Source organism: Cyanidioschyzon merolae, chromosome 20 (genome assembly GCF_000091205.1).
Source record: "Cyanidioschyzon merolae strain 10D DNA, chromosome 20, complete genome".
Classification (NCBI taxonomy): Eukaryota; Rhodophyta; class Bangiophyceae; order Cyanidiales; family Cyanidiaceae; genus Cyanidioschyzon; species Cyanidioschyzon merolae.
Genome location: NC_010146.1, coordinates 420,666 through 442,659, shown reverse-complemented (window position 1 = coordinate 442,659; position 21,994 = coordinate 420,666). Strand labels below are relative to the sequence as shown.

Below are 21,994 nucleotides of genomic sequence, written 5' to 3'. Positions count from 1 at the left end.
TCGGTATTAGGTCCCGCGGAGCGTCCAAGTCTGTTGGACTCGTGTTTCACGCTCTGTTCTGTGGCGCGTGCTGTGGCAATACCTGAGCAAATCGTCGGCATCGCACTTTATTCTTGCACTAGGGACGGTTACGCTGCGTCTGGGCGTCGCCCTGGTCGCAGCGGACTCGTAGCATATCGCTCCGCGCGTCGGCAGACAGGATGTCCGCATGCACAGCTTGCTGGCTCCCGGCACGATTATGCACTGCGGTGCCGCGTTGAACGAATCATGGCATCGAGCCGACACCCTCAGTATTCGCGCAATACCGCGTGCTTTCTCAATACGGCATCCGTGCCAGCGGTCTCGGTGCTATGATGGGTACAGCACGGCAGGCACTCGGTTCAAGATAGAACGTACGAAACGGCCCGCACGCCCAAGAGAACTTAACGGTAATCGAAATTAGAGTGCAACATGATGCACGCTTCCCCGAGTACCTGCATCCATCCCGCAGTCCTGGATCCGTGGTCAGCGGACACACGCCCTATCGAATCGGAAGGAAATCGATGTCACGTCGTTCGCCGCGATCGGTCACATCTGGGATCGTGTGATGCGGCGCGGCATGCGCACGACGGAGCGGCTGCGGGCGAGCGGCTGCGGGCGAGCGCATGCTGCGTCGCATCACACGAATGGCTCGAATTCTTTGCTCCGCTCGGTATACAACGGTTGTGTGTGTGCGTGTGTGGAGCTTTCGCGACTGCTCGTAACATACGGTGCTAAAATTCACTTTAACACAGGTAATATAGTTCAATTCATAGACTGACATATATACTTTGAAGCATGTTGGGTTTTACGACTAGTCTTCAGGGGATTTCACTGCGCATTCGGGCGCCGGCACTCGCAAAGTGCTCTAATTCAAAGCGTAGTGGCGCTGCTGTCCCGGCAGCTTTTCGTCTGCGTGCTGACGAAAGCTCAGACTATGAGCAACCAACTGAACGTCGACTTAGTGATGCGCTCAAGGAGCGTGACGTGGAGGCACGTCTCGCTCGCGAGGAGGCGGAACGGCGAGACCGGGCGCGTCGCGAGGAGCGTTTGCGGCGCCAACGCAAAATCGAAGAACTGATGAGTATCCCTGACGACAAAGAGGCTGGCACTATCGACGAGTTTCTTCAGAAAGAGGGCGTGCTCGATATCCTACAGAAGCTCGACCACGACTTGGTTGGTCTGAAACCGGTCAAGGATCGGGTTCGGGAAATCGCCGCACTGCTGGTAGTCGACAAGCTGCGAAGCCGCTTGGGTTTGACTGGTACGACACCATCCTTGCACATGGCATTTACTGGTTCGCCTGGTACGGGCAAGACGACTGTTGCGATGCGCATGGGTCAAATTCTGAAGGCCATGGGCTACAGCCGATCGGGCCATCTCATCGTTGCCACGCGCGACGACCTCGTCGGACAATACGTGGGTCATACCGCACCGAAAACCAAGGAGGTAATCAAGCGCGCATTCGGAGGCGTGCTTTTCATCGACGAGGCGTACTACCTCTACAATGCCGCGAATGATCGCGACTACGGTGTCGAGGCCATCGAGATTTTGCTGAACGTCATGGAGGAGCAGCGTGAGGATCTCGTGGTCATTTTTGCCGGCTACGAGGACCGCATGAACAAATTCTATTCGTATATCCCCGGCATCAGCTCCCGAATCGGAAATCACATCAGCTTCCCGGACTATACACTCGAGGAGTTGGTCGACATCGCGAAGGTGATGGTCCGCGATATGGAGTACCGTATCGCAGACGATGCGATCCCCGCCTGCCGTGCGTACATCGAGAAGCGTATGCAGATGCCATACTTCTCTAACGCGCGCACAGTTCGCAACCTCATCAACCGCGCTCGGATGCGGAGTGCTATCCGCATTTTCAACAAGGCTATGGACCCGAACGCGGACGGCCTCGTTAGCCGCGACGAGCTGATGACGCTCATAACCGAAGACTTTCCGACCGTCCAGGAGTTGTTGGAACGTGGAGAGACCGCGATTGTGGAGTAAGCGTCGTTGCAAGGATAACTCAGTGCGTGTGGGAAGGGCGACTCCGTACTTGGCGAACGCGCTGTATTGCTCAGGATAGGAGGTACCATGTTGGTTCAGAACGTGTACTGCAGAGACAGGTCCAATGACAACTGGACACATGTCGTTTCAAGTCTAAAGCACGTAAAGTCGTAACTCATATGTGCGGCTTGAGTCGGAGCACCAGGCTTTGACCTCCCGGGATAATGACGGTGTACGCGGTTGAAGCGCGAGCGCGCTGAACGACCACCATCCAGTTGGCTGGCAACGCACTGGACGCACGAGTACCCGGCGGTTCAAGACTTGCTCTCCGTGAACAGCGTTCTCCGAGTACTCGCGTTGGCGAGTACCGAAGCAGTGGACCGCGTTTATGGACACCACGGGAGGGTATGCCGCGGAGAGTACCGCCAGCGTGGAAGCACGCGCTAGCCAAGGCACGCTGCTTCGGTATGTCGTCCTGTGCACGGTGCTATGTTTTGCGGAGCGCCTCCAAGGCGACGCACGGCTGCCGACGTCGAAATCGGAGGTAACCCCCGCACCTCTTGTTCCAGCTGCACTCCTGAGAGCAATCCTTGAAGATCTAAAGCATGAGCTCGGCGCTGTGGCCACAGTGGCTCTCGAACTCTTCGAACTGGACCCGGAAGCATTCGAACGGGAACTGGAAAGAATAGCCGCAAACGAAAGCGAGGCTCTTGGAATCCTGGACGTCAAGGCAGACCTCTTGCGTTTGCTTCGAATACGGGGTACCGCGCAAACCGTGTCAAGTCAGCGGTGGCGGCGCCTGCTTGCTCTGGACCAGGTCGAGGCGTTGTCGCGCAAACATACCGAGCCCCCTGGCGAGGAAAGCGCCACACCCACCTCGAGCTCCGTTCCCGATACTCTCGTGCAGACTGTACTTTCGTTGAGGCAGCGCTACAGCGTCCTGCACTGGCTCCGGGTCCTGCAAAGAGACCTGGAGCAGCAGATGGACCTAGTATCACTGGGAAATGCAGCGTGTACGATGACGAGCCGGGAGTTCGATCAACAAGTCTACATCCATTGGCGCTTCTCTCCGGACTCGGAGCTGGTCCATCCGTCCTATGCTGATCTGCAATTGACAGCAAACGGAAACCTCGTCGGCACTGCAGATACAGTGTTGGTAGCTCGCATCCAGCGAAGAAGCTTTCCGCTTGACCGTGTGGGGGCTCGCGGCGTTGAGGCCTCGGTGCCTGCTCCCGCCGCCACCGAGCTCGTTGACGTGCTCGATGTACGCCTGCCAGCCTGTTTACGAACAGCATATCGATCATGGCAACCGGTAGTTGAAACGCTCGAAAGTGCTGTGCTTCGAGCCATAGGCACCCATTGGGGCTGGCGCCTTCGCTGGGAACCAGCATACCGCCGATGCCTCGACGGGCATCGGACCGCGTTTCATCGAGGTTTGCTTCGGTACGTTTCTCCAGGTGTTTCCGGGGACTCGCTTTCAATTCACGCAGTAGAGGAAGGTGTATTCCAAGCTGGTACTCCAACTTGTTCGGAAACGGTGTTGCTTCGGCTTCGTCTGGATGGGACCCTCGTACCTCTGCGGGCCGCCTCTGCACCGACGACGCTCTCTCTCCGGGTGCCGCTCGGTGGATCCGTTGAGAATCAGCGCCATGAACGGCGTCTCGTTGAAGAAATTTAGTAGGCTGCTTCCGCATCTGCAGCGCATCGATGAAGACTTCAACGATAGACCTGTACCAACAGGATTCCAAACGGCAGCAAAAACACTGCGGCCTAGCGTCGTGTGTTTATGGACACACAGGTGACGAGAGCTTTTCTTCGCCAGGGGCAACTTCGGACGCATTCCCTCGATCTGGATGCACGTAGATGGGACGCCTGCCTCGCGTCTTCTGGACGTGCTCTAAGCGCCTCGCGAATCATGTAATACCCGCTTAACGCGGCACTGGAGTTGTCGCATGCAAAAGAAACGTCTGGAATTCGAGTAGGATAGATGTCCGTAGGCGAAAACCTGGATCACATGCTCCCTGGGAAGAGGAAACGCTGGGGAAGCGTTTCCTGTCGTGCCCGCTTCACCCTAACAGGACATACTCTTTCCAATCGATTGCAGTGGTATCTTTTGCGGAGAGCGTTTGGTACTTTGTGCTGTGCCTCACTAAAACAGATCATGCTCATTCCGCTCTGGCGTAGAGGTGTCTTTTGCGACATGCAAGAGGAAACGTGCGCGTGCAATATCATACAGTTCAGCGACTTGCGCCTCGAATGTGAGCATCCGGGCGCTGTCCTCCGAGGACACACCCCGCAGTGTCACTGGGGCGGCGCCTGCTAGAACCCTGATCCAGGTGCTTTGCCATACACGATCGAGAAGCAGTCGATCTTCCGTATGAGACATCCGTCGCTCGAGGAGAGCATCCCATTGGCGAGTCGCGGTTTCACCACCCTGGATGGCGATGAAGACCGCAAATCGAAGGCCACCTGCCCAGTGCTTGAAGAAACGTTCCCGCCATTCCAGAATAAAACCGTTCACACCAATTCGCTCCGCAGCTGCTGACAGCTGGAAAAGCAAGCGCCGCACGTTCGGACTCGTCATACCTTTTGTCCAGAGCGCGTACACTTTCGTGACGAGGCCTCTTTGACGGTCTCGCTCTAGCTTCTGTTTCCGCGCAAGCGCACGCTCTGCGGCGGAACGTTTGTTCGCTTCGTTCCGTGCCTCATGCTGGCGCATGCGCTCTGTTACCATCGCTTGCGCAACCTGACGCAGTTGGTCTGTGGCCAAGGCCCCGTAGGCGGCGCCAGCTCGCGTCTGTCGCGCTTCCAGGGCCGCTAGCACCCCGTGGAAGGCTCGTCGGTGAGCAAGTGGCGGCGGAGCAGCGCCAGCGCGTCTCAGATGCTCCATTTCCTGTCGTTTCTGGAGCCTTCTTGCGCGCCGAATGCGTCGTCGCTCCTCTGGCAGCGTCAAGTCGATGCTCATACAATTTGGATATGGTGGCGCCTGAATGAACCTGGCAAGGGACGTGGCGTCAAAAGGCCGGCGAAACGCCTCCTGTGTCGGATCGAAGAGCGTCGCCATTTTCAGCGCCTCCGCATAGGAGCAAGCTGTTGAAGAGGTAGCAACCAAGAGTTCATCCCATGGTTCCAGTTGCGTCTCGTGACTACTCCTGGACGGGAGCATCGTCTCAGCAACCAAGTAGTGCGGTGCTCTTGCTTCGCTCACTGCGAGACTCGTGACATTCATACCATATCGCAACCATTTCTCCCATTCGATCTCGTTTTGCCGCTGGAGACGCAGATGATGCGCCCATCGAATCCACGAACCTGGCACATACTCGTGTAGCTGCCGGCGTTTATCCGCTAGGCCGCTTTCTCTGAGTGCCTGTAACAGCGGCTCACTAACATAAGGGTTCTCCCTGGCAACTGCTGTTTGCGACGCACTGGTCGTTCTTCCATGAGCAGAGAATGAAGACGGAGCATCAGCGCTGGTTCGCTTGCCAGCTAACACAGTCAAAAAGGAGGCAACCTGGCCAGCGGCAGCCAACTGGTTTCCAGTTGAGCGCTCGGTATCAGCGGTGTGACGCTTTCCAGCGAGTGCGGTCAAAAATGAAGAAACCTGACTACCGGCAGCCGCATTAGTTCCAGTTGATCCCACACCGGAGTCTGCATCTAGATGATTCACAGCACTGAAACGACGTTTTCGCGGACGTCCAGCAAGCTGCTGCTGGTCACGCATGGTAGCAGCGCGAACAGTCTCTGTTCCCACAGGAGCAGACGCTTACCAGTTGCTCACTGCGGGCGTCCTGCCACACGTCTACGAGACCGCTTCACAAGCCAGTAGTCAGCCAGCATCAAAATAGCGAGCGCCTGACCTTGAACAACCCACGCTGGAGGAAGCGCTCCGCCCGTTACTCTTTATGCGACGGGAAGTGAGAGACCTAGCCAACACGTAACAGGCGCGCGACTGCAACTAGTGACACGGAACGACGCATCAGCTCAACCGCTGCGTCCGGTTCGGTATAACATACAGGTGAGCTCCAGCGAGCTGCCGGATGCCCCTGGTATCGTCTCGATATACAGAGAACGAAAGAGAACGGCGCGCCGCCCTGCGTCTCCACGATCCAGAACGCCGGTCGGTGGGGATGCTGTGCTTGCCCCCTTTCGGTACGAGCGCCCCGAGGCCAGTGCTGTGGCTGTACCAGAGACCAGACCTGGTCTAGTGTAGAGGCATGAGCTCCAAGAGCAAGAATGGCGCTCTCGATGCTCCGTCAAAGTGGGGTACACCACAAACCACCGACGAGTCGCTGAACGCAGCCGCACCGGTGCAGCTCGAGAAGTGTCCAGCGGACGCTTGTCAAGAGCGCCACTGTGCCGCCGCCGCCTGTAAACACCTGGGTAGGTACCGCTGCCCGGTGTGTACTCGACTGGGGTTCAAGGGTCCTCCTGCGTTTTTCTGCTCGGTTGCTTGTTTCAACCGAACGTGGCCGTTGCACCAGCGCCTGCACCTGGCGTTGCTTGCGAGAAGCTTGCAGCGTAACCACACTGCAACGGTAAACGAGGTGAACGATAGCGCGGCGGACCCTCCGCCCTGTTTTCACGGCTACGCAGGGTACACCGGCCCACTGCGACCCTGGAAAGTAACGCCTCAGCGAGCGGTACCGCCGACGATTCCGCGGCCGGACTACGCAGAGACCGGGGTATCGGCCGCGGAGGAGGCGGCGAAGCGTTCCAACCAGATACCGTGTCTGCGTCCGCACGAGATCGAGGGTATGCGTCGAGCGTGCAGACTTGCGCGTGAGGTGCTCGATCTTGCGGGCAAGGCTGTTGACGTTGGCGTAACCACGGACGAGCTCGATGCAGTCGTTCACGAGGCGTGCATCGCTCGCGGTGCGTACCCGTCGCCGCTGAACTACTACGGCTTTCCCAAGTCGTGTTGCACTTCCGTGAACGAAGTCATATGCCACGGGATCCCGGACTGTAGGCCTCTAGAAGATGGAGATATTGTCAACATTGATGTGACGCTTTATGTGGACGGCTTCCACGGTGACCTGAATGAGACGTTTCTGGTGGGCCATGTTGACCGAGCCTCTCGAATTTTGGTCAAAAACGCATACGACTGTCTGCAAGCTGGTATTCGCATCGTGAAACCGGGCCTAGCTTTCCGGGATATTGGGGCAGCGGTTGAGGAGCAAGCGCAGAAACTGGGGCACAATGTTGTACGAACGTATTGTGGCCACGGCATCCATCGGCTATTCCATGCGGCTCCGAATATTCCCCACTACCGGAAAAACAAAACTCCTGGTGTGGCCCGGGCCGGGAATACGTTCACCATTGAGCCGATGATTTGTCAGGGCAGTGCACGTGACGTTCTCTGGCCGGACCAGTGGACAGCAGTAACGAGCGATGGCGGACGCTCTGCCCAGTTCGAGGAAACGCTGCTGGTAACGAACGCGGGCGTGGAGGTGCTCACCGCCAAGACGGATGCTTCACCACGCTATTTCTGGGAGCGACCTGACTGGGACCAAGACTAGTGCGGTCCTTCGAGACGCAGGTTTGTCGCTCGTACGTGTCTCAGATCGCGCTGGTACGCAAGCACACGGTGGTGCAACGTTCTCCGGATTCAAGTCGAGGTATTCGGTCCCAATCGAGTCCATAAGACTGAAAACGAATAAGTCGATCGCCCCAGGCATTCCATGAACCGGCTCTGGAAGCGGTCTCCTCGAGCGAAAACGCAGCCTACGCTACCTGCGCTGCTGCCGGCATGGCGTCGATATCGGCCCCGGGGCTCGTGTACCCCGGTATGCGCGGCTTCCGCACGGCGCTAGCATTCGACGCCATCACGCATGCAGTCATGTTTCCCTGCGGCCGATGATATGCTTCGATAATTATCAAGCCAATCGAGCAAGGTCGCGGAAGGTTCCTGGCGAAACGGCTCCCAGCACAGCACCGGAAAAAGAGATCCGGCCCGGGTAACGCCCATTCAGGAAACGCAGCTGAGCATCGCCGCGGCGATAGGACACAAAACGTACATACATGGAAGCGCGTACGATTCCGGCACACGGAACGCCGGCTACCGGTCCACGAATGGCCCTCAGGTGCGTACGCGGAACGACTGCTTCGCGGGAACGCCCATCCGTGGACACGTGTCCCAGTCTATCCATCGACCTGTGCGTGCGCGATCATTCGACGCCATGGACCCGCGCGCCGCATCTTCGCCAGCGCCGCGGCGAAACGCATGTTCATGGTCGGTATCCACGTGATATGCACCAGGTTCAGGGGCGGCTACCAATGGGTTCGGTTTTCTTTTCGGACGCGGAAGGATTTCGCTGGCGAGCTCCTTCCTGGTTTGTGTTTCTGGAATCGGTAAACCCGGTGGAGTTGCCAGCGTGTTGGCACGGTTTAACGCGGGAATGACGACGCCAGTTATGCACGGATCCAGGCGCGAGCGTAAGGTGCCCGAAAGCATCCGCTCTGGGTGCCACTTCGATCCATGAAGCATGGCGATGCGGCTGGCACGCGGTCAAGTGCTACGCGCGCGCGGCGGATGCGTACTCTCTCGCGCATGCGCATTCGCGACTCTGACGCCCGCACGCGGAATCGCAAGACGACAAGTGCGCGCGCTGCGAATGCCACGGCCTCGTCGCCCGTTGCTGGCTTCCGATGGCATCCTCAACCGAGAAGAGAGACGAGTTGATCTCCGAAGACCTTACGGGAGAAACATTGCACTGCGCGCTCCCGTGCATTCTGACCAAGCCGTTGCCGCTTTTCCTCGTCCATCACAAGCGATTTGAGCGCTTGTGAGAACGCCTCTGGGGTGACCGGCTCGTCGCACAACAGCCCCGTCACCTCGTGGACAACGGTTTCCCGTGGACCACCGCTGTTACAGGCGACGACCGGCTTCCCCGCTCGCATCGCTTCTAAGGGCACGATACCGAAATGCTCAAAGGATGGCGTGTACACCAACGCCACGCAGCGTGAAAGTAGGGCGTCACGAGCCGCATCACTGACGTTGGGAGCGAAAATCACCGCCTCCGTGATGCCGAGTTTTTCGGCAAGCTTTTGCAAATCTGCATGGTATTCGACGTTCTCAGTCAATCGTTCGTCATAGCCGCCGGCAATCACTAGCATTACCCGCCTTTCACGCACTCGTGTATCCTGATAGAGTAGAGCGAGTGCGTGGACCGCCAGTTCCATCCTTTTCTTCCGTTCAAAGCGACTGATGCAGAGAAGGAACGGGCGCTTGGGAACCATGTCGGGTATGCGGGGTTCGCTCACATCCGCCGGCGATGCAGGTACTGGCGGATACAAGACGCACGGCTTTCGGCTCCGAGTTGCTCGAGGAAACGTTCTCTCGACGACTCGACTTGTAAACTGACTATTCACCAGGATCCTATCTGCGTGCGCGATGCTGCAGGCTTCTAGGCTGTCCACAACGCTGCGATAGAGACTGCGCAGCCAGCGTCGCCACCAGGTCTCCGATTGTTTGGGTGGACCAACGCCAGTGGGTACGCTTTCGAAAGAGGCACCAGGTGCCAGCAGACGATCGGGAAAATGGCAATAGTACACGAGAAGCGGTCGAGGACGGGATCTTCGTGCGGCGTCGGCTTCCAGGTACCGACTCGTTTTCCAGTGCAAGCTGATCCTTTGCAGGAACCTCTTCCACCATAGAATCATGAGCGGTATTGCAACCAGGTCCACGAAGACGACATCATAGTCGAGCGGCACGCTTGCCGCCAGCACTGCGCAGGAGAGCGCAGCGCGCAACGCGTGTCCCCAGACGAAACGTCTAATGAAACGTATCACACGGTTCTCTACACAAACCACTTTCCCACAAGAACCATCTAGAACATGAGAAAAGCAGCGCTGAGGGTCCAGATGCAGCGTGTACAGGACGACGGTATGGTGTCGCGCGCGTAGTTCAAGCGCTGTGTCCACGACGAGACGCTCGGCTCCACCGAGCCCGAGATCCGGGTGAATGAAAGCCACAGCTCTTGACTTGCTGACTGTTTGGCGTTGGTCGTCACTTGTTTTTTTGGACATGCTGTGTACCGAGCCGGCGGACCCAGCCGGGTTTGGGAACGACGAAAAGCGTTCCCGTCCCGCGGCAGCTTCCTAGACCTATTTTAGAAGCGGAAACGCGTATCTGTGCAGCGGGAGCGGAACAGTTGGTATGGTCGCACCAGGGGCTGCGCGTCCGGGCGCTCGACACCCGCGTCACCTTCATAGAAAATAGCACTGAACGACTCGCTCTGTTCTAGCTTGCGATTGTTCCCGAGTTCTTCTAAATGTAAGACCTCAGCATTCCTAGTAATGCGAAGAGGTTTATCGGGTTCAAAAGTCGATGCGGGATCCACGGTTGTGTTTCGGGATGTGGCACGTTCGACGCCCTGCCGCTGGAATTCGTGACGTGACCCGAATCCAACTGGTTCATGACGGCCTCGCACAAGGTTTCGTAAAATATCGATATCATCATCTAATGCATGCCTAGAATCATCCGTTCTTCAAGTTTTCCATCTTGGTTTTTCAAGGTAACTCGTGGGCGCAGCTAGCCGTGTCGCTCAATTGACGACGGAAGACACTTGAAACCGTCCCTGGACGACTTGGTTATACGCTTGTGCGGGGATCTCGGTGAACTTGTCGCGCCAAATAATCTCTCCCATTCGAAAGACAAACGGTCTTCCCGGTGCGAGCATCGAAGACATTGTTTTCGGCAGCACCACCATGATACATCTTACTAGATATTCTCGAATATGTTCGTGTTTCTCCTATTTGCATGGAAAGGTGTCTCGGACTAGCACTTGCGTCATCGCAGCAATCGATACCAATGGAGCATACGACATCACTTTTCATGAAGGAAGCGTAGACCGGATCGCCATTGTTCGAGATGTTCCTCAGCGTGGATCGTCCTTCCCGCATTTTATTTCATCATAGACAACATCGTATTCCATAAATCCTCTATCAAATGGAACAAAGCGCGTTTGCTTGTACGGCAGACAACGTACTGTTTCAGAGAATCGCTCAGCGGAACTACGTGATGGAAGGGTACGGTATCGGGCGCGGAAACAGGCGATGACATCGAGTGCAGCGTACTGTACCCGTCATGGGCCGGTGCCGAGCGCTGAGGCAGGATTTCACGAGCCGCACGATGGCGCTCGGTCGATGAGGTCCAGTGGATCCAGGGGAACACCGAACAACGGCCAATCATTTGCTTTGTGAAGGGCGCACCATAACTACTTCCAATAAAGATGGGAATCGCAAGCGAATCGAGGATCGCAACTTTCACCTGAACGTCAACTGCGTCGACAAGTGCTGGAGGCGGCCAAATCGGGACGAAAAAGCTGCCATCAATATCCCCCGACTGTTTCCAGTGGAGCTCGAGGGACAGGAGTGACCCGCATCTTGAAAGCCGGAAGTAAGAGATACGAAACGGAAGCGGTCACAGAAAAGAAAATCCCGCAAAAGCTGGTGTTGAAAATCACGGGACAACATCCAAACATTGGAGTGTACGCCCGAGTTCGAGAGGCCGTTCCATTTTATTCTGAGATGACTGATAGGCTCTCGCTTGCAAGCGTCTACAAAAGGACATGGAGACCTGAGGGCTGAGGCTAACGTGCCGCTCTCGAGCGAGTCGTGTGTGTGTGTGTGTGTGTGTCACGCGAACCGCTTTTTTGTGTACACGGAACGCTGTTGACGGCAGAGGAGGCGTTCGAGGGCCCTGGCAGCCACGGCAGCATACGCAAGCGTCGACCATACGCAGTATGACGAATTGCGTTCTGGGCACTTGTCCTGGTGGACGCTACGTTGCTGAACTCGTGGACATGTGGAAGACGCCCAAATCCCTCCGCGGGATGAGCCTGCACCAGAGCCAGCCACAGAGCCCCAGCGTTCTGTGTTTTACGCATCAGCGACGCACAAGAGCCGCCATTTGCGAGCCAAATTCGATAGTCGGCAAATTTGGCCCAGCCTTCACGGTAGTCATCGGAACTTTGCTGGCTAGAGACTGCTCAGAAATTGCGTGTCGCGGGTCTTTGAGGTCAGGCCGCAATGGCCTCGTCGACGAGTCGCTGCAATTGCTCCTTTGATAAAATGGATCTCTGGTGGGCCACTGCATACGCGCTTGAGGGACTTTCCAGGGTAACGAACACATCCTGAACTTGCGTTCCCTTGCGAGCGACAAGCTTCCAACCTCCAGCGACAGGCACGGTGACGCGAATGCTCAAGCGCTCTGCATTGCTCCGTGCCGTGTAAAGTCTTCCTGGAACGATTTTGCGAATGCTTTCATAGACCGCCAGCCGCTCTAAAACGCTAATGAGGCCTTCCAAGTGTGTTGAGTGATTAAGCACGAGCCGCGCCCTGGCCTCGTTTTTTGATACGGTGCCGCGACCCGCTGCTGCGGGTGTCGAAGACGTTCGATCTGCCAGCGGTACCGCTTTCGATGCCGCAGAGAGTCTCTCGGCAGCGGTTGGTGTCGATGCAGAGGCACCGCTTTGCTGCTGCTGCTGCTGCTGCTGCTGCTGCAGTTCAGTGCGCCCTGCTGCCGGAGGATTCTGTCCGATCCTGCGCTCTGGTGCTGCGGCACCCGCGGTCGACGTGGACGTCGCCTGGGCACCAGCGGCCTGCGGCGAGCGTGACGCACCTGGTCCCGGCGGCACCGGTTGCATTCCTGTGTTCGCAACGGAATCAGTGCCAGCCGCTCTGGCGCCGGTGCTCGTCGGATTCTGCTTTGCCCGCATGCTCGCCTGCAATCGTTGGGCAACTAGCTTGCGGGCATAGTCAACGGTGTTCTCCAAAAGTTTGCTGGGTAGTTCGGCGCGCGCACAGCGATCGAAGAACCAACCCTCGATGCCGCTCGGCGTTTTCTCTCGATAGAAAATCAACATATGGGGCTTATTTCCTGTCCCAAAAAGCGCACCAAGTGCACCCTGCTCATCGCTCAAAAGCGGAAAGCGTAAGTTCAGCTTGCGCATCGTTTTGCGATTCGTTGATGGCTTCTCCCGCGAAACCGCGATCAAATGGATAGCATCCGTTGGCGTCAGATTTAACGCAGCGTGAAAATGTTCCAAGTATCTGGGAAATTCCACGTCAATCGGGGAAACCTGAAACAAGACAAGGAGCACGCGATTGTCCGATGGCACAACGGTCTCGCGCCACCGTTTGCCGTCGGTGTCGATGAGTTCATCGTACAGGAGGTCCTGGATCTCGCCAACGGAGGGGAATCCACGCCTATTCTTAGACGCTGCCTCAAGGCGCTTCGCATCGAACCATTCGACCTCTGCACGGGCAGCATATTGCGTGAGCGACTCGCTCTCTAGCAAGTTCGCAAACATGTTGTACGCTTCCGTCTCAGATACTGCGCCTTCGAAAAAGTACTTTTGCTTTCCTCGCACCAGCCTGTCTACGGACTGTTTCTTTGAAGACTTGTGTTTGCTGCGCTTCTCAGCGGGCTCCGGTCCCAGCAGTGACTCGAACAGTGGGTCTTCGAGCGGCTCGGGAACGCGCTCGCTCTTGTTCAAGAACTTTTGGCGACCTGCACCGGCCTGAGATCCCGCTTGACTGCTCTCGGAGCGTCCCCATTTGGAGGTAAAGAAAGGACCCTCCGACCGTGCTGGTCCGCTTGGCTCTTTTCCCGCCAAGTTCCGGGTTCCGCTCACGGGCGGGCGCTGCCCCAACGGCGCCCGACGCTTCACGCTTGACCGGCGCCAGCGCGGTGCCAGCCACGAGCCATTGCGCTCAATATCCCAGATAGCACCCGCTACAAACGCTTCGAAAGTAAGCATTATTTTAAGCGACTGCCTCGTGTTCTGATTGTGGAATAGGTTTTCCGGAAGAGTGTTCTGGCAGTCGTCAACGCTGGTGCACAACAGCGCTGCTCGAATGCTGCGCGTAGTGCGCTCGTACCGCGCCGGCGGGTCACGACTTCTTCGTGTGGTGCATCTGCGGCGCTGCAGGCGATTCGATCCGGCACCCTGTTCTCTGGTGCGCAGAGTGGTGCATCCGCATGCAGACATGCGCTTATCCTGCCGAGGAAAACAGGTGCGCGTCGAACCGTGTTGGTTTGGTCAAGTATGGACTCCCGATAACTCTGCAGCAGATAACTGTTGATCCGTAGAAGTTTGAGCGCTCCCTCGGCTGCTTACTCGCTACCGTTGGTCATCGAGGCTAGGAGCGATCGAGCGGCCTCGTGTTTCTCGAGCACCCGGTGCCCGGTTGCTACAACGCTGCATGCACTGCAGCGGTCGCTGGAGGCGTGATTCGATCGCCGGGGCTATTTTAGTGGGTGTTCGGGTGTCGCGGCGTCTCCGCGAGTACATCCTCAGGCGCTGGGCGGTGTGCGTCGTCTCTGGCGGACGGCGGATCATCCTGCCCAGTCGGAGCATTCGTGGAGTCGTGTGCATGTGTTCCTTGATAGCCAGTGATCGCTGTGACAGTGCGGTGATCGACCATGACGTACGTTATGGAAGCATGGATTCATGCAAACATGCATGCATGGCGGTGATTTACAGTCAAGATTCACTCGTGCGACAGGCGCCGAACCTCGATCCAATGACTGTTGCCTGGCAGAAGAAGGACGCCATCATCCATAAACGAGGGCAATCGAATGCGCTGACAGCGACAACCTCGAAAGGCCGGAGTGGCGGCAAGCTGCTTCCGTTTCTGCTTCTGCCGCTGAATGTATCGTAAGCTCCGAGGCAGTGCATGCCCGTGCTGTGAATCCGCCATCAGTGCCGACCAGGGTCGGCACTGCGTCAGTTCGGGACTCGACTGTGAGATCGGAGCGCGGATGAGACGCTGATCAAGCCGGACGACGCGTAAAGGCGCTGCTTCCCATGGCGAAGCTCCTGAGAACATGTCCTCAAGGCACGGAACCAATACGAGTATGTCGTATGGGAGAAAATTTCGATAAACGAATGCATCTGGCCATACCTCGAGGCTCCATCCACGCAAACGAATTTGATGAAGTTCATTGGATGTCACGAAAACAGTATGATTCTGGCGCTGTACCCAATGCACAAACGTTTCCAGATGCTCCAGGTGCGCAGCAGCCACCCGGGGCGATGTCGTCGCGCTCAGTGCATTCTGTGCGTGCCAGGCGAGGCTCGTAAATCCCGGCCTCAACGCCGCAATCCGCTCCTGGATGAGTGGCATGCGCGCATCGAGACGCGCGGCACGCCCCGCGAACGTATCCCACGGTTCACGATCGATGCATGAAACGGAGCGCTGAGTCGCGTTTGGAATCACGAGCGTCGCACATTGACCAGTGCCAGCATCGATGCCAAAGACTGCATGACTCGCAACGAGATGCTGGACGAACGACGGCGTCCAGGTGTTATGCGGCGAGCTCATAACCCGCGGTCGATAACCCCAAAACCCTGCAAATGTCTCAATGCCTTTTCGTAGGCTTGCCGGTGACCAAGCGCCATCCGCGAACTCAGAACGCAGAGCGGTGATGTTTCCCGCGTAGACGTAGCCTTCACGGAGGCTGTCGTAGGCGCTGCGAATAATTCGCGTCCTTGCAGTGCTTCGTTGTCGCCGCAGAGGTCGTGTCCGCTCGAGCGCTTCGAGCCAGCGATGTGGATGGATATGGGCGCTGCCGTGGAACTGAGGTGCCCACACGCGATCGTACCACAGCTTACGGTACCATTCGGCAACCTCAATGGATTCGATCAGATCGCGGCCTGGAAGTATTGATGCACCGTTTCGTGAAAGCCGGCACATGTACATGCTTCGATAGGGGAAACCTGTTGGTGCAGCGTGTACAGCCTGTGCGTCTGTAGGTACGACCGGCCGCGTCAGCAATCCCCACGTCGACGATTGGCCCGTGAACCTCTTCAGGGAATCAGGGCGTTGCAAAGTTACCCCAGCGCGCCGCGTTTCGCCCACGGGGTCCGTGGAGCGCTGCCCGACACCCGGCTGCGGATACTCGGCATGCGTTTCATGCAGCCGCTGGCGACTGTTTCGCCATCTCTCCCTAGGCGACCGCTGTACCAGACGCATGCGACCCCGGCGTTCCGGGGTCGCAGCTGCGCGCTGGACGCGAGCGTCCACCCAGAGCTGGGCGTCAGATGATCGTTCACGCAGCGGCCCGGTGCTGCCTTCCCGTTTGATATCGAGCTGGTTTTGCATGGCGGGGATGTCGGGTCCGCCGACAACCCACATGGGTGACAGCACGAAACGCTGACGCGGTTCTCCTGCAGCCTCCTGCAGGCGAAGTAGGAACTCGTGGAGTCGCTGCAGATCACGCACGGTTTCTACGGTTGCCATGGACCAGTCGGTCTGGCGCAGTGAACGCTTCAGCTCCTCAGACGCCACGGCCAGAAACTCCTGACGTGCATGCGAGTCGCGAAATAGTGGGACGCTATCCGCGATGCGGCCCCAGTCATCTGAAGAGCATGCAATGAAGTGGAACGGCAGGAGGTGCCTCTGAGGATCAAAAGCTGTTAGCACCGCACCGGTTTGTGCGTCCCACGCAGGAATATACATTGGATTCGGATCCAGTAGGGACCCGGGTTCCTTACTGGCGGCATCCAGAACACTCTGCATCCTTGGGCGTATCGTACAAAGAAGGAAAAGGCCCACGACCAGGAGCCATAACTGCCAGCGCTGTTGACGGAGTAAGCGTCGCTTGAGCGCTTCCACCAGGCACCACCACACCACAGACGGCTCGACCATACGTGCTCCACGCAACACAATGCAAAGATAGGAGCGTGGCTGGACAGTCGCAGGGATGGCGACGCCACGATGCATGGAGCGCGAAGGAGAGGCGCGCGCTGCCGGCCCCACGCGGCGAATGTTCCGACGCGAAACGGTGCGCTGATCGCGCCGCGGCGACGGTGCGTCGTCGCTGACGGTGCGGCGTTCTCCCCGAGCTGCCCCTGGACACGCGAGCATTCCAGCAAAACCAGTGCTCCACGACTAGAGGAAATGATGGGAATAAGGGTTCTGCTTTCGGAGAGACATCCGGCCTGGGGGACGACGTCTTCCACACGCGGATTGTTTGGTGCTGGATACTATCATTACGGGTGCACAGACCTTGGCGAAAAGCGCCCTGCCCCTCGATGTCCGTAGCGCATTTGCCGGTTGCGGAGACTGTTGCACGAAGAGCCTCTAATCTCGAATGGATTGCACGGTAGGTTACCTTCTCGCCGAGAACCCCCAATCCAATGGAATACATTTATGTGTGTGATCTCCTCCGCTGCACTCTCGAGGCGGCAGTCGCTACCGCAAGTTGCCTACAGGAATCGTGCACGCCGGCAACACGCTGGTGTTCGATGCCCGCGTATGGCAGTCCGCTAACAACGCACTGGATCGATGTGCGCGCCTGCATCGTCGCGCCGTTGCGCATGCGTGTGCGCTGCCGCGAATGCGCTGCACGCGCTGCTGCAGTATCTGAGCGTTCAGTCATTCGTAAACACCCTACGACGATGGAGCGTTTATATATATCTACGCCCTCGCAGACGCCTTCCAGCCTGTTTTGACTGGCCGCCTGCTATCGATTTCGGTTTATCGAGGCATACTTCGAGCCTGAGAGGCTGCCCGACGATGCTGGTTCGCGTCAGGTCCTCGAGTTTCGTCCTCAGCACAGCACGTCGTCTTATACTTGAAGCAGCGTTAGCGTTCAGGTTTACGAACTCCTTACATGCACTGCCTCTAGGGGAACTCAATATTGCAAGGATTCCTCGAACGCATACCCTCTGTGCTAATGCAGTCTCGTCATCGACTTGTCAGGCAAACAGTGTTTCCTCTATCTCCTTCTTCTTCTTCTTCCTGTCCGTCACTCGCTCTGCTTCGCGCGCGGGTCAGCGAGAACATGGACTTCTTTCGGGTTTTTTGTAGAACCCAGCAATGCCGCCCTCCAAGTTCCCCGAATTTTATGTCCGCACCTTTCCCTAGGGTATCTTATGTTTGAAAATGAACGCACTTCGACCGCAACCGCTACAAAACCGCGAAAAAGCACCTGATGACCTGCACCGGAATGTGGAACACATTTGAGGTGAACGATGATCAAAACGCCGCCGGGAACCAGACACGTGTCCGGATGCGCTGCAGGAAGGCGTCGACATTGGCGGCGGCCGGAATGCCGGTTGCCGCCGTTTTTGCGTCCGGCAACAGCAGCAGCGAGGTTGGCTGTAAGCGCAGAATGCTTCCGGGGGCGGCAGCTTCGGAAGCCGTTGCGGGCTCAGTTGCATCGAAGCGACCTTCGTCCGCTATTACGTGCACTATACGTTCAATGGAAGGGTTTGTGGTGTCGAATCCGTTTCGGCGAAGAGTGAGCGGGCGCGCTGCTTGGCAAGCGGTGCGTCGGTGTGGAAGCGTCGCGCTGAGCAGCCGCGTCTACTACGTTGAACGGGGCGCGGAGGTCTGCGTACGGCTCGGCGATGGCTGCGGAGCGTTCGGACTGCGAAACAGCGTCTCGATCGGGGGTCGGCAGGTAGGGTCGGAGCCGTGGTCACCGAGCTCCTGGCGCCAGCGACCTGCGCACCAGCTACCCGTGTACCCGGATAAAGACCAGCTGGCGCTCGTCGAAGCGGGTTTGCGCACACTCCCCGGTCTCGTGACACCCAAATCGATCAGATCACTGCACGAGCACTTGGCCGCGGCGTGTCACGGTGAGGCGTTCGTGATTCAGGGTGGGGACTGTGCCGAAACGTTCTCGAGCCGCACCCTCGAGTACAACATAAGCCTCTACCATTTGCTGGCTGCCCAGGCGGCTATCTTATCGAGTACTGGGAGCAAGCGGCGTATCGTTCGAATCGGACGCATAGCAGGTCAGTTTGCGAAGCCTCGCTCTGCTCCTGTGGATGCGGACGGGCTGCCGTCGTTCCGGGGCGACATCGTGCACTCCGCAGCACCGAATGGCAGAGCGCGAACTCCGGACCCACAGCGACTCTTGCAGGCGTACCGGCATGCGTCCGCGTCTCTGGAACATCTGCGTGTTCTTGAGCACCTGCATGCGTCTCCGATGGAATCGCTGAGGATTTTGAGCGAGAAACTGGCCTGGGACAGCGTCGTGGACTCGAACCTGGTGAAGGCGATTCAAAACCTGGTGCAAGGAATCGATGAAGAAATCATAGTGATGAGCAGCACTGGCCGCCATGTAACAAGTATCGACACAAACGTGATCGAGAATGTGTTCACGTCGCACGAAGCACTTTTACTTCCGTACGAGGAAGGCCTAGTGCGCCTTGCCGACTGGTCTCCTTCGGGCAATGCACATACCCTGGAGCACCTGAACCGAGACGCGGGATCGCCTATCGATTTATTATCAGCGCCGCAGTATTATGCGACAAGTGCTCATTTTCTCTGGATAGGTGAGCGCACTCGCCAGATTGATGGCGCTCATGTTGAGTTTCTTCGAGGTGTTTCCAATCCGATTGGCGTGAAACTGTCTGGAAACGCTACACTGGAGCAAGTATTTGCGCTAGCCGAGATCCTGAATCCCGCGAACACTCCCGGACGTCTGACACTGATCACACGCATGGGTGTGGATGCTCTCCAGCGAAAGCTTCCACCGCTCATGGCAGCGGTGAAGCGCAGCGGCCTCGCAGTCGTCTGGATGTGCGATCCGATGCATGCGAATACCCAGAGTGTTCGGGACAAGAACGGCAATTCATTCAAGACTCGAGACTGTGAGCAGGTTCTCGACGAGATGCGGTTATTCTTTGAAATTACCGCTGCCGAAGGTGTGCCTGCTGGTGGCATACACCTGGAAATGAGCGGCGAAGCGGTGACCGAGTGCCTTGGTGGCGCCACCCGAACCGCAGTTCATGACCTCGCTCGCGCGTACCATTCAGCTTGCGATCCGCGACTGAACTATGCCCAGGCACTGATGCTTACGCTGGCGTTGAAGGATTCGCTGCAGTGGAGGGAAGCGTTGCCGAATGCGTCGAGTGCGGTACTCTCGGCCTGAAAGAGGCTCAAGTCGATGGCTGTGGTGTCGGTGAAGAACAAAACGTAGGACAATGCTGCAGTGTCAGTTTGGGAAAGCATGATTACACCCAAGATAACTAGCAAGCTGGAATGCGTGGTTGTTATGAAGCCGCCTTTCACGGGAGACGGACGACTTCATCTGGTCACGAGCGTCGATACATCGCACAAGCGGGTCCCGGTTGACCTTGACGGGAATGATGCCGCTTCAGACAGCGCGCAAACACCGACGATGCGCCCCGACTCATGCGAGGTATCATTTGTGCATCGGGTGTTGGTCGTGCATCCAGGGCGCCACGCCGAACAGCCTCGAACGCCAGTCAGTGGACGGGCGTGTTGGCCACATAGAACAAACGCTGCCATTCCAAAAGCGAGCGCAGGACTGCAGCTGGGGCCATCGTTGCTGCATCTGGATGCCGCACGAGCACGTGACGCACGGTTGACAACTCGAGACGCTTGGGTGTTTAGGATGCGATAGATTGCGTGCAGTGGTGCGGTTTCAGGACGAGCATATCGCATGTTGGCGATACGCGGCATGCTCGTTCCGTAACGCATGCGAGCTGGGCAGGGGCCAAGCAACGCGAAAAATTTGCCTGTTTCGCATAGCTTTGGTTCACCATGAAGCGCCCCAGCGCTTATAGGTTATTTCATTAGTCGCAGCAGACAGCACAGGTAGTCCAGCGTCTCCTGAGCTCGAAAGAGCGCAGGAAACCTGTCCCAGTTCGAATGGCAGCCCCAGTGTATCGCCAGATGCACGCTCGTTTAAAGCGCTACCTACCTGAGGAACCTACGAGAACTGTCGGCACGGTGCCTGCATGATAACCTGTCACGTGGACGCACCACAAGTTTATCGGTGCACTGGTCCACGCATCGCGTTCCGGTGTCGGGGTCCGTCGTCGAACGCCGGTCCCTTGTATTCGCCCCAATGAGTACGCCTCGTGCACAATGTGTTCGCGCTACGATCAGCGATGCATGACAGTGCGTTTACTTTCGATGCTTTTTCTCAAACAGTATCGATCACTCGATTTCCGAGATCAGCTCCAGTCGATTCGCATAGTACACGGCCTTGCTGGCAAGCGCCTTCCGAGCCCTGCACCTAGAACGATATATACAATTGACACGTGCTGTAGATGGCATGGTTCGCATGAAACTGTACATACATGAAGTTTGCGGGATGTATACCAAGGACTATTGATTCCCTTGATCTCTGGTGGCCACATCCGGACTCGCAGTTCGCCAAACCGGCTTTCGCTTCTCGAACTCGCGCAGACCCTCGACCAGCAACCAACCCCCGAGTGTACACGGCACCAACACCAGTAGAATCGTGAGACGTGAACGCATCCACACGGCTGCCGTGAGTACGGCCGCCGCTGGCCCCGCCGGTGAGCTCTTCAACGCTGAGGTCGCCGCCAACGCGCTCGTCGGAGCCCCGGCGCCGGCAATACCCACGTTCGCCACCGTCGCAGTGGCAGAGGTGCTGCTGGCTCGCGGACTCCGTGAGGCAGCGTACGCGAGTCCCAGTCGATCTCTGGACGACTTCCATACATCAAGACGTCTCGAAACCGCAGCTCTGGTCCCAATGAGCACAGCCACAAGCCACGAGAGAACCCCGCACCACGCGAACGGCGTTCGCACGCACGACCGTCCTCGACCGGTTTCAACTGGATCAAACTCCAAACTACTGACTCGACAGTGGGATCTATGTGATGTACTGGGTCCGCACACAATCTGACAAGTCCTTGGCTGCTCCCGTGACAAACAAGCAAACACTGGAACGCTCATAGTCATATCTTGGCGCAAGCGCTCCTTGCGGATACAGCACCAACACCAACGGGACACGCATGTTCGAATCCCGATTCGGCATCATCGCATCCGTGTCAGTTCGAACGAATGACGAGGGCGATGCATGTCCACGTGGCATGCACGCACTGCATCCGCCGCCATGCGAATTTGGCCCCCTGCGCCTCCGTGGCAATCATCGGCGGTGGCCGCTGTGGGGGAACGCCTGCCGTCGCGCCGGTGTCGCGGCACGCGCGCAAACAGCCCCCGATCCCGACGCACG

At 57.6% G+C, this 21,994-nt stretch overlaps 9 protein-coding genes and 1 non-coding gene across 10 annotated transcripts; 4 read left to right on the top strand and 6 right to left on the bottom strand.

The window, feature by feature from the left end:
- Positions 1-816: 816 nt before the first annotated feature.
- Positions 817-2,022, top strand: CYME_CMT172C (presumed transcriptional regulator for RuBisCO operon; the record flags this gene model as incomplete). The annotated part of the gene is made up of 1 exon (XM_005539145.1): positions 817-2,022. The coding sequence occupies one exon, from the start codon at positions 817-819 to the stop codon at positions 2,020-2,022; it is 1,206 nt and encodes a 401-aa protein (XP_005539202.1).
- Positions 2,023-2,410: 388 nt separating this feature from the next.
- CYME_CMT171C (hypothetical protein) lies at positions 2,411-3,700 on the top strand (the record flags this gene model as incomplete). Its single annotated transcript, XM_005539144.1, has 1 exon — positions 2,411-3,700. The coding sequence occupies one exon, from the start codon at positions 2,411-2,413 to the stop codon at positions 3,698-3,700; it is 1,290 nt and encodes a 429-aa protein (XP_005539201.1).
- Positions 3,701-4,171: 471 nt separating this feature from the next.
- Positions 4,172-5,743, bottom strand: CYME_CMT170C (hypothetical protein; the record flags this gene model as incomplete). The annotated part of the gene is made up of 1 exon (XM_005539143.1): positions 4,172-5,743. The coding sequence occupies one exon, from the start codon at positions 5,741-5,743 to the stop codon at positions 4,172-4,174; it is 1,572 nt and encodes a 523-aa protein (XP_005539200.1).
- A 493-nt stretch (positions 5,744-6,236) lies between these two features.
- On the top strand, positions 6,237-7,538 carry CYME_CMT169C (methionyl aminopeptidase; the record flags this gene model as incomplete). The annotated part of the gene is made up of 1 exon (XM_005539142.1): positions 6,237-7,538. One exon carries the CDS (start codon positions 6,237-6,239, stop codon positions 7,536-7,538), a length of 1,302 nt encoding a protein of 433 aa, XP_005539199.1.
- Positions 7,539-8,676: 1,138 nt separating this feature from the next.
- On the bottom strand, positions 8,677-10,047 carry CYME_CMT168C (probable alpha-1,3-mannosyltransferase ALG2; the record flags this gene model as incomplete). The annotated part of the gene is made up of 1 exon (XM_005539141.1): positions 8,677-10,047. One exon carries the CDS (start codon positions 10,045-10,047, stop codon positions 8,677-8,679), a length of 1,371 nt encoding a protein of 456 aa, XP_005539198.1.
- Positions 10,048-12,041: 1,994 nt separating this feature from the next.
- CYME_CMT167C (hypothetical protein, conserved) lies at positions 12,042-13,784 on the bottom strand (the record flags this gene model as incomplete). The annotated part of the gene is made up of 1 exon (XM_005539140.1): positions 12,042-13,784. The coding sequence occupies one exon, from the start codon at positions 13,782-13,784 to the stop codon at positions 12,042-12,044; it is 1,743 nt and encodes a 580-aa protein (XP_005539197.1).
- Positions 13,785-14,517: 733 nt separating this feature from the next.
- On the bottom strand, positions 14,518-16,896 carry CYME_CMT166C (hypothetical protein; the record flags this gene model as incomplete). Its single annotated transcript, XM_005539139.1, has 1 exon — positions 14,518-16,896. One exon carries the CDS (start codon positions 16,894-16,896, stop codon positions 14,518-14,520), a length of 2,379 nt encoding a protein of 792 aa, XP_005539196.1.
- Positions 16,897-18,145: 1,249 nt separating this feature from the next.
- CYME_CMT165C (3-deoxy-7-phosphoheptulonate synthase) lies at positions 18,146-19,915 on the top strand (the record flags this gene model as incomplete). Its single annotated transcript, XM_005539138.1, has 1 exon — positions 18,146-19,915. The coding sequence occupies one exon, from the start codon at positions 18,146-18,148 to the stop codon at positions 19,913-19,915; it is 1,770 nt and encodes a 589-aa protein (XP_005539195.1).
- CYME_CMT164T lies at positions 19,249-21,165 on the bottom strand. Its single transcript, XR_002461700.1, has one exon. It is a non-coding gene; the product is annotated as a hypothetical transcript (transcript).
- CYME_CMT163C (hypothetical protein) lies at positions 21,121-21,720 on the bottom strand (the record flags this gene model as incomplete). Its single annotated transcript, XM_005539137.1, has 1 exon — positions 21,121-21,720. The coding sequence occupies one exon, from the start codon at positions 21,718-21,720 to the stop codon at positions 21,121-21,123; it is 600 nt and encodes a 199-aa protein (XP_005539194.1).
- Positions 21,721-21,994: the final 274 nt, after the last annotated feature.